The 13,717-nt window shown below is 50.0% G+C and overlaps 1 protein-coding gene across 7 annotated transcripts in view; it reads right to left on the reverse strand.

Annotated features, from left to right (window-relative positions):
• Nucleotides 1–13,717, reverse strand: part of DISP3 (dispatched RND transporter family member 3) — a 51,321-nt gene that overhangs the window by 24,692 nt on the left and 12,912 nt on the right. For all 7 annotated transcript variants that reach the window (XM_041765258.1, XM_041765256.1, XM_041765257.1 and 4 more), the window contains 2 exons: nt 10,047–11,109; nt 8,415–8,634 (listed from right to left, as the gene is read on the reverse strand). In XM_041765258.1, the coding sequence (XP_041621192.1) occupies nt 8,415–8,634; nt 10,047–11,109 (1,283 nt within the window). The remainder of the gene's footprint in view (nt 1–8,414; nt 8,635–10,046; nt 11,110–13,717) is intronic.

The following is a 13,717-nucleotide window of genomic DNA, read 5'->3' on the forward strand; positions in this document are numbered from 1 at the left end:
ATCCTGATGTCCAGGCTGTACTCTAGACAAATTAAACCAGAATTTCTGTGGTGGGGCCGAGTCATCAGTGTTTAAAAATCTCCCAGGTGAGTCAAATGTATGGCCAAGGTTGAGACCCTGCTTGACACAGATAATAATCAATTATAGTCAAATCCTACATCATCTCTCAATTCTCAGTATTCTCTACAAAATCCTGAATTCAAGCCACCTTCCAAACATGCAGTTTTACACGGATATTCAGTATGCAGGTCACATCAACTATTCTTAATAATAACAAAAACATTACTGGCTGGTCACGTTGAGTTTTAAAATACAAACAGGAGTGACACCTGCTTCTGGCCAAGATAAAATGATGGGGTGAAATCTAGATTTGGCCTCCTCATGAAACTAAGAACAAAAAAAGAGAAAATACATAAAATAAGACATGAGACAACATAGGATGATAATCCCCAAGAGATGAGAAGCAAAATGGGTCCTATAGTTATCCTGACTTACCCCCTTGAGAGTTGCTGGACCCCAGTGCAGCCTAATATATGGGTTATTGGGCTCCCCAACTTCCCCAAAGTTGACGAAAACTATAAACCTGCTGATTCAAGAAGCCTGAACAACTAACTCCAAGCACAAAAATAACCCATGAATGAAAGGATAATACTGTACATAATCAAATTGCTCAAAACCAGTGACCAAAAGAAAGGTTTTTTTAAAAAAATATTTTATTTATTTGAGAGACAGAACACAAACAAGGTGAGGGGTAGAGGGAGAAGCAGGCTCCCCCCTGAGCAGGGAGCCCAATGACTCCAGGATCATGACCTGAGACAAAAGCAGACACTTAGCTGACTGAGCCACCCAGGTGCCCCCAAAAGACAGTCTTAAAAGCAGCCTGAGGAAAAAGATGCATCACACACAGAAGAACAAAATAAGGATGACTTCTCATCAGCAACAGTGTAAGTGAGCAGACAATGGAGCTATATTCACCTACTGGGACAACAGTTGACCCAGAATTCTATACCCAGCAAAAATATATTTTAAAAGCAAAGGCAAAATGAAGACTTTTTCAACTTCATGAAAACAGACGGAACTCATCTCCTGTACCTCTCCACTACAAGAGATGTTAAAGGATTCTCTCCCTCTGTCTCCCTCTCATGAATAAATAAATAAAATCATAAAAAAAAATAAGGGATGCCTGGATGGCTCAGCAGTTGAGCAGCTATCTGCCTTTGGCTCAGGGTGTGATCCCAGATCCAGGAATCAAATCTCACATTGGGCTCCCCACATGGAATCAGCTTCTTCCTCTGTGTCTCTGCCTCTCCCTGTGTCTCTCATGAATAAATTTTAAAAATCTTAAAAAAAGAGAGAGATGTTAAAGGAAGTCCTTTGGGTACAAAGAGAAGGATAACAGATGGAAACATAAATCTATACAAAGGAAGAAAAAGGACTAGAAATAGTAAGGCATGAACAAATATATAAAACTTCCTTATTAAGTCTTATAAAAAGACTTATTTAAGTCTTTTTTTATCAGAAAATTGACCATTTAAGCAAAAATTAATAATAACGTAGTCTGGTATTTACAATATGTATGAAAATAAAACACATGACAACAATAACATAAAGGCCAGGAGGAAAAAAAGGTAGTATACCACTGTAAGGGTATCACAATATATATGAAGTGGTATAAAATCATCTGAAGGTTTGCTGTGATAATCTAAGGTTGCATACTGTGAGCCCTAAAGCAAGCACTAAAATAAATAAAAAATCATGGCTAAAAGGCTAAGAAAGGAAATAAAATAATGAAAAATATTGAATTAGTCCAAAAGAAGGCAAAAGAGAGGAAAAGAGGAACAAAGCATGTATGACAAGTAGAATAAAATAAGACTTATGAAGTCTAACCGTATTAATAATTGCATTACCTAAAATGGTTTAAACACCCCAAGTAAAAAACAGAGACAACCAGGCTAGCTTTAAAAAAAAAAAAACACCCAAGACCTAGCTGCCTACAATAAGCATATTTTATTATTTACGAAAATATTTATTTAAGGAATCTCTACACCCAATGTGGGGCTCAAACTCACGACCTTGAGATCAAGAGTCACATGCTCCTCTGAAACCCACCTTAAATATAGACATAAATAGGTTAAAACCAAAAGGATAGAAAAAGATGTTCCCTGCTAACTCAAATCAAAAGGAAGTGGGAATGGTTATGCTAATAACAAATGAACTAAATTTCAGAGCAAAGAATATTCCTAGGGATAAAGAAGACAATTTCAAAATGATAAAGGGTTCAAGTCATCCAGACAACACAATCAACCAATTTGACCTAATTGATATTTATTGAACACCCCACCCAACAATAGCAGAATATGTATTCTTCTAAAGGGTACAAGGGAACATTTAGCAAGACAGACCAAAATCTGGACCACAAAAGAAGACTCAATACATTTAAAATGACTGAAGCCATACAAAGTATGTTTTGTGACCACAAAAGAATTAACTTAAAAATCAGCCACAAAACGGTATCTGGAAAATTACCAAGTATTTGGAAACTAAATAACATACTTTTCAATAACACCTGGGTCAAAAAAAGATATCAGAAGAGAAAATAGAAAGTATTTTGAGGGGTGGCTGGGTGGCTCAGTTGGTTAGGTGTCTGCCTTTGGCTCAGGTCATGATCCCAGAGTTCTGGGATCAAGTCCACCTCTGGCTCCTTGCCAGGAGAGGGGAGACTGCTTCTCCCTCTCTCTCTGCCTGCCACTCCCCCTGCTTGTGCTTTCTCTGTGTCAAATAAATAAATAAAATCTTTAAAAAAATATAGTAAGGGAAATATTATGAACTACCTTATGCTAAGAAATCTGACAATTTAAATGAAGTGGACAAATTTCATGAAAGACTCAAAAATACCAAAGCCCATGTGAGAGCAAATAGATAACTTCAATAACCCTATGTATAGTTTTTAATTGGATTTTTAAAAAATTGAAATAGCTCTGTGCGTGTGTCTATTTTTTCAAGTGTGCAAATAAATATATTGGTGGAACAGAACAGAGAATCCAGAAATAAACTCACATATATATAGACAATAGATTTTTGTCCTAGGTGCAAAGGCAATCTTTGTTGAAGGGATAATCTTTTCAAGAGATGATGCTAGAACAATTAGATAGCTTTAAAAAAATATGTGGCATCTCCATACCCTGGATTACTCTCAATATCTAAAAATAATGAACTATTGATACATCAAACAATGTGGATATAACTCAAAGTAATTAGGCTGAAAGAGGTAATCTAAATGGGTGCATACCATATGATGCCAAGGATATAAAAATCTAGAAAACAAAAACCAGTATATGGTGATAGAAAACAGAAAATGGTGCCTAGGGTGGGGGTGGAGAGACAAAAAGAGGCAAGATGGGTACACAGGAAACTTTTGGGGGTGATGGATATGTTCACTATCTTGATTATGGTTAAGGTTTCATGCTGTATACATGCATCAAAATTAACGACACTGTAAACTTTACATATGTGCAGTTAGTTTATGTCAATTATGTCTCAATAAAGCTGTTTTAAAAACCAAATGGAACATTTAAAAGTCAAGTAGAAAATATCTTTGGATTATCTACTTTGTTTAACTAAATATGTTAATTGATCATTCATTATATAACACTGAAAGTTCAAGCAACTGTTAATTAATTAATTAATTAGTACTGTATTTATAGAGTGCCTTAAAAATTCTAGGTCCTATCTTAGTTGCTGGCTATAAAAACACACAGGCCCACATTTTTACTCTCTGATATAAAGGAATAGCTCATGGAAGACAAGTATTTCTGCCAAGAACTATAAAAAGTCAGATAAAATCCAGAAATTACCTATTTGATGACAGTAGAGAGTTCCTAAAGTAATGAGAAGTAGAGGAACTCCAGAAAGAGAACCCAGGAAAGGTAAGTTGCCCTTCTATAGCTGTTTTTCTCCTGGAGGCATCTGCTGATTCTGCACACAGACAGAAGGCTGCAACTCAAGACTAGAAGTCAGAGGAATTAACAGTTTTGGGCAGAAACTTGTAGACCAGCAGAGTGTGTAGTCAGTTTCCCCTTGAGCACTTGTACTGAGTACTGGAAATACATGAAGCATTAGGCTAAAATCCTAGGCAGAAAGCCTCTGAAAAAGTGGCATGGAGTTTTTGTTTTTGTAGTTTTGAGAAACAAATATTAGAGTTTGTAACCTGTCAGGAGAAAGAGTTCTACAGAATACACCGGGATCCCGGTTGAAAATTCTAGAGAACCAAGGGCAAACACAAGGTAGATTGAGACTTGGCAGGATTGCAAGACAGCCTTGACTCAGTGAAATGGTTGGCTATCTAAGGTGATCAGTCACGACTCTGTCTGCCTAGTGGAGGGAAGGATAAACTTTCTGTGCAGGAAATAACATCATCTGGACCTCTTTGTTTTTTATACACAATGTTCATCACTCAATAAAAGTTACCAGGCATACTCATAGGCAGGACCCCATGACCAAAAACCAAGGGAAAGAACAGACTACAGAAACAAATCCACAGGTTATCCCTATATTGAAAGTCAGCTGATAAGAACTTTAAAATAATGATAATATGTTTAAAGACAGAAAGGATAATATGGATAAAATAAATAAAATGATGAATTTAGATCAGTAACAAAGAATCAAATGGAAATTTTCCACAGAAAAGCATAACATCAACATTAAAGTCTCAATAGATATTAATTGGCAGCTTAGATATAATAGAAGATTGAACTAGAACAGTGAACTGGAATATCTAAAACAGAAAGCAATGAAGTATGGAAAGTAACATACACCAGAACATAGAAAAAAATTTTAATAGCCAAACTGTAGAAAGAGACTCAGTGTCCATCGAAAGATGAATGGATAAAGAAGCTGTGGTCTGTGTATACGATGGAATATTCCTCAGCCATTAGAAATGACAAATACCCACCATTTGCTTAGACGTGGATGGAACTGGAGGGTATGATGCTGAGTTAAATAAGTCAATCAGAGAAGAACAAACATTATATGGTCTCATTCATTTGGGGAATATAAAAAATAGTGAAAGGGAATAAAGGGGAAAGGAGAGAAAATGAGTGGGAAATATCAGAGAGGGAGACAGAACATGAGAGACTCCTCACTCTGGGAAATGAACAAGGGGTAGTGGAAGGGGAGGTGGGTGGGGGGATGGGGTGGCTGGGTGACGGGCACTGAGGGGGACATTCGACGGGATGAGCACTGGGTGTTATGCTATATGTTGGCAAACTGAACTCCAATAAAAATAAATTTTAAAAAATATTGGAAAGAACACTGAAGACACATGGGACTCAGTGAAAAGATCTAACATTTGTGTAATTAAAATCCTAAAAAAGAATCCTAAAAGGTAGAAGCAATATTTGAATAGGGAATAGCCAGGAAACTCCTAAAACCAATGAAAGTTATCAATCTACAGATTCACAAAGTTCGATGCACCCAAAGCACAACAAACACAAAGAAAACACCACCAACATAAATCATCGTTTCACCAGTCTTGGTGAAATCAAAGTCAAAAAGAAATCTTAAATGCAGCCAGAGGGGAAAAAAAGACAAATTTTCAAAGGGGCAATGAAAATATTTACAGATGACTTTTCCACAAAAATGATGGAAGTCAGAACACAATGGATTAACAGCTTTAAAGCATTAAAAGAACTGCCCATTGATAATTTTATAACAGCAGAAATATGCTTCAGAAATGAAAGTAAAATAAAGATGTTTTGTAAGCAAAGCAACACAATTTATTACCAGCAAACCTATGCTAAAAAAAAAAATACTAAAGAGAGTTCTTCAGATACAAGCAAAATGATTCCAGAGGGAAACATGAAGTTGTAGAAACTAATGAAGAGCAACCGGAAAAGTAAATATGTGAGTAAATATAAATGAGTACTGACTCAGTAAAATGATAATGTAATGTCTTACGGGGTTTAAATGTATATAGAATTAAAATGCATGCAACAAAATGCAAATGGCTGAAGGGATATAAATGCAGTGAACATGTTCTAAGATTCTAGTATTGTCAGGGAAGTAGTAAAAGTGATCATTTGTATTATTCTGTAATAAGTCAAGGTGATGTTGCTGTCTCTTGGGTAACCAATAATACAGTAATAAAAAGATCTGATTATTCCACGAGAAGATACTAAAGTCAACTCTATAGGGACTCGGCTTGTCACCACACCTATGAAGCTCTAGAGGGATGGGAAGGGGAAGAGAGGCTTTTCTACCCAAGAAGTTTTTTTTTTTTTTTGGAAGAGGGTTTTTTAAAAAATATTTTATTTATTTGCTCATGAGAGACACAGAAAGAGGCAGAGACACAGACAGAGGGAGAAGCAGGCTCCCTGCGGGGAGCCCGAGGTGGGACTCGATCCCGGGACCCCAGGATCACACCTTGAGCCAAAGGCAGGCAGACAACCACTGAGCCACCCAGGTGTCCCCAGGCAAAGATTTTTGACTCAGCAGCTGAACATATCATGCAGAGGGAATTATCGGTACCTGAAACCCTAAAGATCCTCCTGTAGCCAGCCCCTCCCAGCTTCCCAACCCAGCCAAGTACCTCTCTCAGGAGCACCTCCATTTATCCATCCATCCATCCATCCATCCACTCACTCATTCCCAAGACAAATCCCTACTAAGGGCTTCCTGGCACTGTACTAGGGGCTAGGCCTACAGAAGTGAGCCAGGAACAATCCCAGGCCCCCACAAACTCACACTCTACTGAAACATAATGCAACTAGACCGTCCTCAAACGTTCACGTGCAAACAAGTCACCGGGGAATCCTGCAGGTCAAGGAAAGGCCGTGAGATTCTGCAGCGATAACACGCCCCCAGGAGACGCTGATGCTGCTGATCTGAGGACAGCCCTTTGAGCGACAAGGAAGTAAACGACTCAAAAACAGACAGCCAAGGGCTATGGCGAACTGCAGCTCAGAGGTGAGAGAGCTCGCTGAAACTCCCCCACCTAAGTGGAGTCGCTGGGATGTGACCCCAGACGCATCTAACTCCGCATATGCTCTCTCCTGCCTCCTGAGGGAGAAGGAAGGGCACAGTGGGAGGGGGTACAGCAGCCCTTTGATCCAGCTTCAGGGAAAAACTGCCCAGGCTGCATCTTAGTGGATGAACGCGGGCTTCTTTGGCAAAGAGACGTGGCTGGGAGCAGGCTCCTAGCACCGTGACTGGCATAAAAACCCAAAGGGCAAAGGACTTCAGATTAGAAAGCTTGGATTGTTTGTTTGTTTCTTTCTTTCTTTCTTTCAGAGCTAGAGAGAGAGAGCACATGCATGGCGGCATGTAAGTGGGGAGAGGGAGAGAATCTTCAGCAGGCTCCACATCCGGCCCGGAGCCCAACGTGGGGCTCCATCTCACAGCCCTGAGATCATACCCTGAGCTGAAATCAAGAGCTGGAGGCTTAACTCACTGAGCCACCGCTTTTAATGCCGGATTTTAATTGCCGGGATTTTAATGCCGTTCCACCATTTACGAGCTTTATCATTTCGGACAACTGACTGAATTGTGCTGTGCCTCAATTTCCTCAGCTGTAAAACGGAGGTAACCATAGTAGCATCTACCTCACTGGGTCGGTGTGAAGATTACATGAGACGCTGCGTACGAGGGGCTTGTACCTGCATCAACGCTGGCTCTGATTTCACGGTAATTGCTCAGTGTAATGGATGAGTGATGGAAGGGGCAAGGGCATTCCAAGCAGAATGATTCCTCCCGGGTCTGGGACTGGCCTCCTCAGGGCAGGGGACTGAGAGTCACTCCAGTTACTGTCCATCAGGACGGACAAACGATCTAGTGCCCTTTCTGGGTGAGGAAGGGGCTAGTTGTATTGTTAGACACACATCCCAAGGTTTGGACAACCGAGGTGCCCATGGCCTGGGAGCACCTTCACATCTCTTGGCTCAGCTCCTCCTGATGCCTCCAGAAGGGTAACAGGACTCACCATCCCCATTTTACAAGTAGCCCAGAGAAGTAGACTGACTTGCCAACTATCTCCCTGGATAGTAGAGGCAGAGAGGCCAATACTCCCTGGGCAATACTCTTTCCAGAAAACCCTGTAGCACCGTCTCAGGAGAAAAATCAAGACCCCCACACCTGCAGGGGCAAGAACTATGGGATTTCCTGCCTCCGCCAAAATGGCCATGTTCACTATCCACTAGCACTGATGAAGAAATGGGGCCTTTCAGCTGTCACGGTGACGGTGAGGACGCATCTGGCTCCGCCCCTGATTCAGGCAGAAAGATTTCCTAGGGAGAAGTTTGAGGGCAGGTGATCTGGGGTTTAGCAGAAAGCAGCACCTGGAAGACAATCTCTTACCCTAGCACAGCCTGCCCTGGTATGCACAGGGGCAAACACACACGGGGTGCAGCTGGACCTCCTACCTAGTAGACTGCTTGGCCAGCATGGCCACGTAGGTGACCACAAAGCTCTGAAACTTGGCCCGCTGCTCCTCCCAGCGATCATCCACCGAGTAGTAGTTGGGCAGGGGTGCTCCAAACAGGATCTCGCTGCGCAGGAGGGAGCTCTTGAGGTTTTCTGCCGAGAGGCCCTCGTCCACATACCAGTAGAACTCAGGGTGAGTCATGGCCAGCTCCAGGGAGCCTGCAGGGGTGGGGCCCCAGGAGCTCAGAGGGGCAGCTCCCCCCAGCCCTCCATCAACGTCACCCTGCCCGCCCGACTCCTTTCTCACGATGGAGGAAACTCCTCCTCAGGCTGCCTCCAACTGTCCCTAATGGGACTGGGTGAGGGTTTAAAGAACTCACTGCCCGGGGCAGCAGCACCCAGACCTGCTCGGGCAGCTCCTGATAAATTCACGTTTTGTTTGCATGTGAGCTTCACCTAATTCCAAGGCTCAGTCTTTGCAGTCCTAAAGCTCCACCTTCCCGTTCCGGTCCCCCTCTGCCTAGAACCCTGTCCACGGGTCCCTTAGGAATCACACCCAAGCACCCGCACCCCGCCCTGCACCCATTCTCTAGCCTCCTTCAAGTCTCATCTTCCAAACTGCCTCGACCCAACCCCACGCTGGTCCCCCTCCACCCCAGTCGGCCCCATCTTCCTCTGAGGATTGCCCCATCCGTCAATGCACCTGGGCTTCCTGCTAACCAGTGGGGAGCCCCACTCCATGCTTTCTATAACCCCCACCGCCCCCAACCCGGGGGTGCGCCCAGACCTCCCTCCTGTACCCCCGGAGCCCCTCTCGCCCCAGCCCTTGGACCTACCAGGTCAGGTCACCTGGCTCGGCCCGCACAGCCCAGTCCCACCGCATCCTCCAGGGGTGAGATCCAGGCCAGGTTTCACCTCTTACCAGCCTCCAGGAGGCCCCGCCCCCTCCAGGCCCCGCCCCCGCTCACCTCGGATGTCCACCAGGTCCTGGCCCTCCTCCCAGCCTCCAGGAAGCCTCCCAGGCCCCGCCCCCTCCCAGGCCCCGCCCCCGCTCACCGCGGATGTCTGCCAGGTCCTGGCCCTCCTCCCAGCCTCCAGGAGGCCCCCAGGCCCCGCCCCCGCCAGGCCCCGCCCCCTCCAGGCCACGCCCCCGCTCACCACGGATGTCCGCCAGGTCCTGGCCCTCCTCCCAGCCTCCAGGAGGCCCCCCAGGCCCCGCCCCCCCAGGCCACGCCCCCGCTCACCGCGGATGTCCGCCAGGTCCTGGCCCTCCTCCCAGCCTCCAGGAGGCCCCCAGGCCCCGCCCCCGCCAGGCCCCGCCCCCTCCCAGGCCCCGCCCCCACTCACCGCGGATGTCCGCCAGGTCCTGGCTCTCCCAGCCCCAGGCCCCGCCCCTCCCAGGCCCCGCCCCTCCCAGGCCCCGCCCCCGCTCACCGCGGATGTCCGCCAGGTCCTGGCCCTCCTCCCAGCCCCCAGGCCCCGCCCTCCCAGGCCCCGCCCCCTCCCAGGCCCCGCCCCTCCAGGCCCCGCCCCCGCTCACCGCGGATGTCCGCCAGGTCCTGGCCCTCCTCCCAGCCCCCAGGCCCCGCCCTCCCAGGCCCCGCCCCCTCCCAGGCCCCGCCCCCGCTCACCGCGGATGTCCGCCAGGTCCTGGCCCATGCCGTCGTAGTAGATCTTGCCGCCTCTCTCGGTGGGGAAGAAGTAGGTCATGAGCGAGCTGGGCGGGGAGCAGTAGGAGTAGGAGCCCAGCGGCAGGTCCTTGAGCACCTCGTGGGGCTTCCAGCAGAACTCGCGGAAGCCCGGGTGGTCCATGATCTTGCGCTCAATCTCGTGGATCGTGACCAGCCGCTCGCTCGTGAAGATGTTGCGCTCCGCGTCGCCGCGCGCCAGGAAGATGAGCTCGATGCGCCAGTGCGCATGCGTCTGCGTGTTGGCGCTCACGTACGAGCGCGAGTAGTCCCAGCGCGAGGCCCCTCGGCGGGCCCGGCTCTGATTGGCCGCGGCCGCGGCGGGGGGCGGGGCGCTGCGTCGGCACCGCCCCCTCTCGGGCCGCCCATTCAGCGGGCCTTCGCTCTGGTTGGCTGCCTGGTCCCGCGGGGGCGGGGCCTCGCGCCGAACACGCCCCCCGCGCCTGGCAGGCGGCTCGTGGCCGGGGTCGCCCCCGGGGGCCGCGCGCGGGGACCGGGTCACCGGCCGGGAGCGGTTGCCCAGGTGCAGCAGCTGCAGCTGCTCCGAGATGAGGCGCTGCAGCGTCTCGGAGGTGAAGTCGGCCAGGTCGCGCCGGTTGCGCCCCCAGGACCCGAACTGGGACTTGAGCGCCAGCGCCAGGGCGTCGAAGCGCTGGGAGGCCTCGTGGTTGCGGATCTCGAAGGCGTTGTAGGAGATGTCGATGTCCAGCGGCGGGTAGTAGAGGAACATGAAGGCCGACAGCGCCATGGGGATGCTGCAGCCCAGGAAGAGCACCAGCCCCGCGCAGCACGGGTTGGTGAAGGCCCAGCCCAGGGTGCTCCAGAAGCCCGAGGCCGGCGGCCCAGAGGGCCAGGCCCAGCGCCGCCAGCAACACTGCCCCGCGGGCTCGGCGCGCGGCCCTGCCCGCGGGGCCCTCCCGGAGGCCTCGCCCGCCGCCTCCTCCTCCTCCTGCTCCTCCTCTAGCCACACGTCTTGCAGCAAGGGGTCATCCTCCGAGTCCATAGCCTACAGGAGAGGGAGAGGGTCAGCAGGCTGCAGGGAGGGAGAGGATGGTGCCCGCCCCGGTACCCACCGTCCACAAACACTATGACGGAATTGCATCCAGCAGACATTCACCTCCACTGCACTTAATCTCTCGGGCACGAGACAAAGAAAAAAAAAATGTTTATTTGCCCATCACCTCCCGCAGCTAGGTCTTGGCTTTCAAGGTCACAGAAAAGGGAGCAATCACAGCCCAGGTGCAAACGGAAGACACACGTCCTCCCCACGGAAGGGGACGTCATGTATGACGGAAATCGTGGACCACGCAGGACGTCCCAACTCTGGCTTCACGCTCGGATTTTAGAACTCCGGGCCGACGTGAGGCGTCTGTCACTCCACCATAACCTCTCTTATTTAATCAACGCCGAAGTACCTTGCGGAAGTTACCAGGGTAGAGGGGGAAAGAACAGGATCTTTGGAGTCAGATGGACCCGAGTTTGGGTCTCGGTAGTGTGGACGCCGGCATGTTCTCCGAACCTCAGTCTTTGTGTATAAAATAGAGGTGGCCCTTCCCGCCTCCCACGACGGCGGGGGTCAGAGGGGGAAGCGCTCTGCAGTCTGTGTAGCATGTTATTATCTGTCACTTACACAGATTTCTTTGCTCCCCTCTGGGAGCTGTAACGTGCTCAGCCAGGGCCCACGGGGCTGTGCCCGAGCTGGCTGCCTGTCACAGCTCTCCTCAAGAACTCTCGATGGCTCCCCACCCCCCTCTTTGGGACGCCGCAGCTGCAGCCACTGTTTGTCAGGCTCGGGCCACTTAACATGCAGCTCCAGCAACGTCAGACCTTTGGGCATGAGCAGGGGCCGGGCATCTGTCTCCCCAAGACTTGGGCACAAGCAGCAGGAGGGCCTGGCAGGAGAGGGCAGGCTGGGCAGCCTGAGGACTCCAGCAGGGTGGCCCGAAGGCAGGAGGCCTTCCAGCATCCCCGGGCATGGCCTGTCCCCCTTGTCCCTCCTGTCCTCTGTTTGGACGGAGAGAGACTCATTATCCAGTTAGACGCCAGGCATTGAGAAGAGGAAGCTAATTATGCCAGAGCTGGCTAATTAATGCTGCCTTTCCTATTAACATTCTCTAGAGTGCTCCATTTCAATTAGACGGTCTGTCCAGGAAGAGAGGGGGCTGCCGACAGCCCAAAGAAAGTGAGGAAGAGAGGGTGAGGGGAAGGAGGGAAGCAGAGACAGAGAGACAGGAAAGGGGAGAGATGAGAGACAGAGACGGTTGGAAAGAGGAGCCAGCGGGGAGGGTGGAATTGGGTGGCGGTGGGCAGACAGCGATGCAAATAGGAAAGCAAAGGGACAGAGACACAGAGTGGGGCAGGCGGGTGGTGGGTGGGGGAACAAGGAGGGCAAAGCAGAAGATGGGAAAGGGAGAGAGGCCCCGAGGGGGCGGGGACTGCTCCCCGAATATGCAAGATGCCTGTGATGGGACAGCCACAGTGCACTCGCCTGCCCCAAGCACGCCTGCCACGGGGATGCTACCCGCCGCGGGGCCGTCTGCACCCGCAGAAACTCCTGAGCTCGGCCTCACCCCGCATCCAGAGGGCGGCACAAGGGGGCCCGTGCAGGTGGGGCAGGTGGGAACCGTGGCCCCACTCTCAGCCTGGGGAGGAGGATGCCGACGCCACTTTTGCCTTTTTTCTGGGGTCCATGTGCCCTGTCTCTAGCTTTTCGGGGTGTACAGTTTACAATGTGTTGATGTATGAGTGGGGGGGGGGGTCCGAGGCCAGGATTCTGGGTCACAGCCGCACTCTGAGTGGTGTGGGATCCTCTCAGCCACTCTTCCCCAGGCGTCCGGGTCTGTGGTCTGTGGCCGTGGAGGCAGAGCTGGCTGCCGACCCCAGCTGTGTGGCTTCCAGCAGGCTTACGAGCCTCAGCTGTCCCACCTGCAGAATGGGGCTCACGGTACCCCTCACAGAGGGGGCTGGATGACGTCCACAGGGGGTGACCCCAGCCCCCGGCCACCTCCTGCGAGACCCACGTGGCCCATTGCACTTGCCGCCGTGATCACAGCAGCATCCCTCATCTCGTGTGCTCTTCTCACGGGATGACTGGGCTTCCTCATCCAGTGGTGACGTCTGTACTCCGTCCCCTTGTGTCTGGGGGCCAGGGTGGGGCGTCGTGACCGCAGCAGCAAGGGTGCTCTGAGACGAGGCCAAGGGACAGGAGGCAGCTTCCCCCCGGCTGCCTTGGGACACTTTGTCCTTGGAACCCAGCTGCTGTGCTGGGAGGAAGCCGAGAGACCATGGCAGAAGCTCCTGCCGACAGCGGCAACCACCGGACGTGTGAGCAAAGACCCCTCTGGTCGAGGAGTCACCCGAGCCCTCAGGCCTTCCCAGCTGAGACCCAGGTGCCAGGAGAGCCAAGCCACCCCGTCCTGGACCCCGTCCTGGCCCACAGCTCCATGAGCATAATGCACTGGTTGCCATTCCTCACCAAGTTTGGGGGTGACTGCTTACACAGGAATGGTCCCTGAAACACTTGCAATGGAGCCCTGTCCCCTACCTATGACCCCAGGCCCCACAGACGACATTTGCTGGATTTAAGCGACCAGAAAATTGGGCACAGCCATTCT

This window comes from Vulpes lagopus, chromosome 8 (assembly GCF_018345385.1).
Source record: "Vulpes lagopus strain Blue_001 chromosome 8, ASM1834538v1, whole genome shotgun sequence".
In the NCBI taxonomy this organism is placed as follows: domain Eukaryota; kingdom Metazoa; phylum Chordata; class Mammalia; order Carnivora; family Canidae; genus Vulpes; species Vulpes lagopus.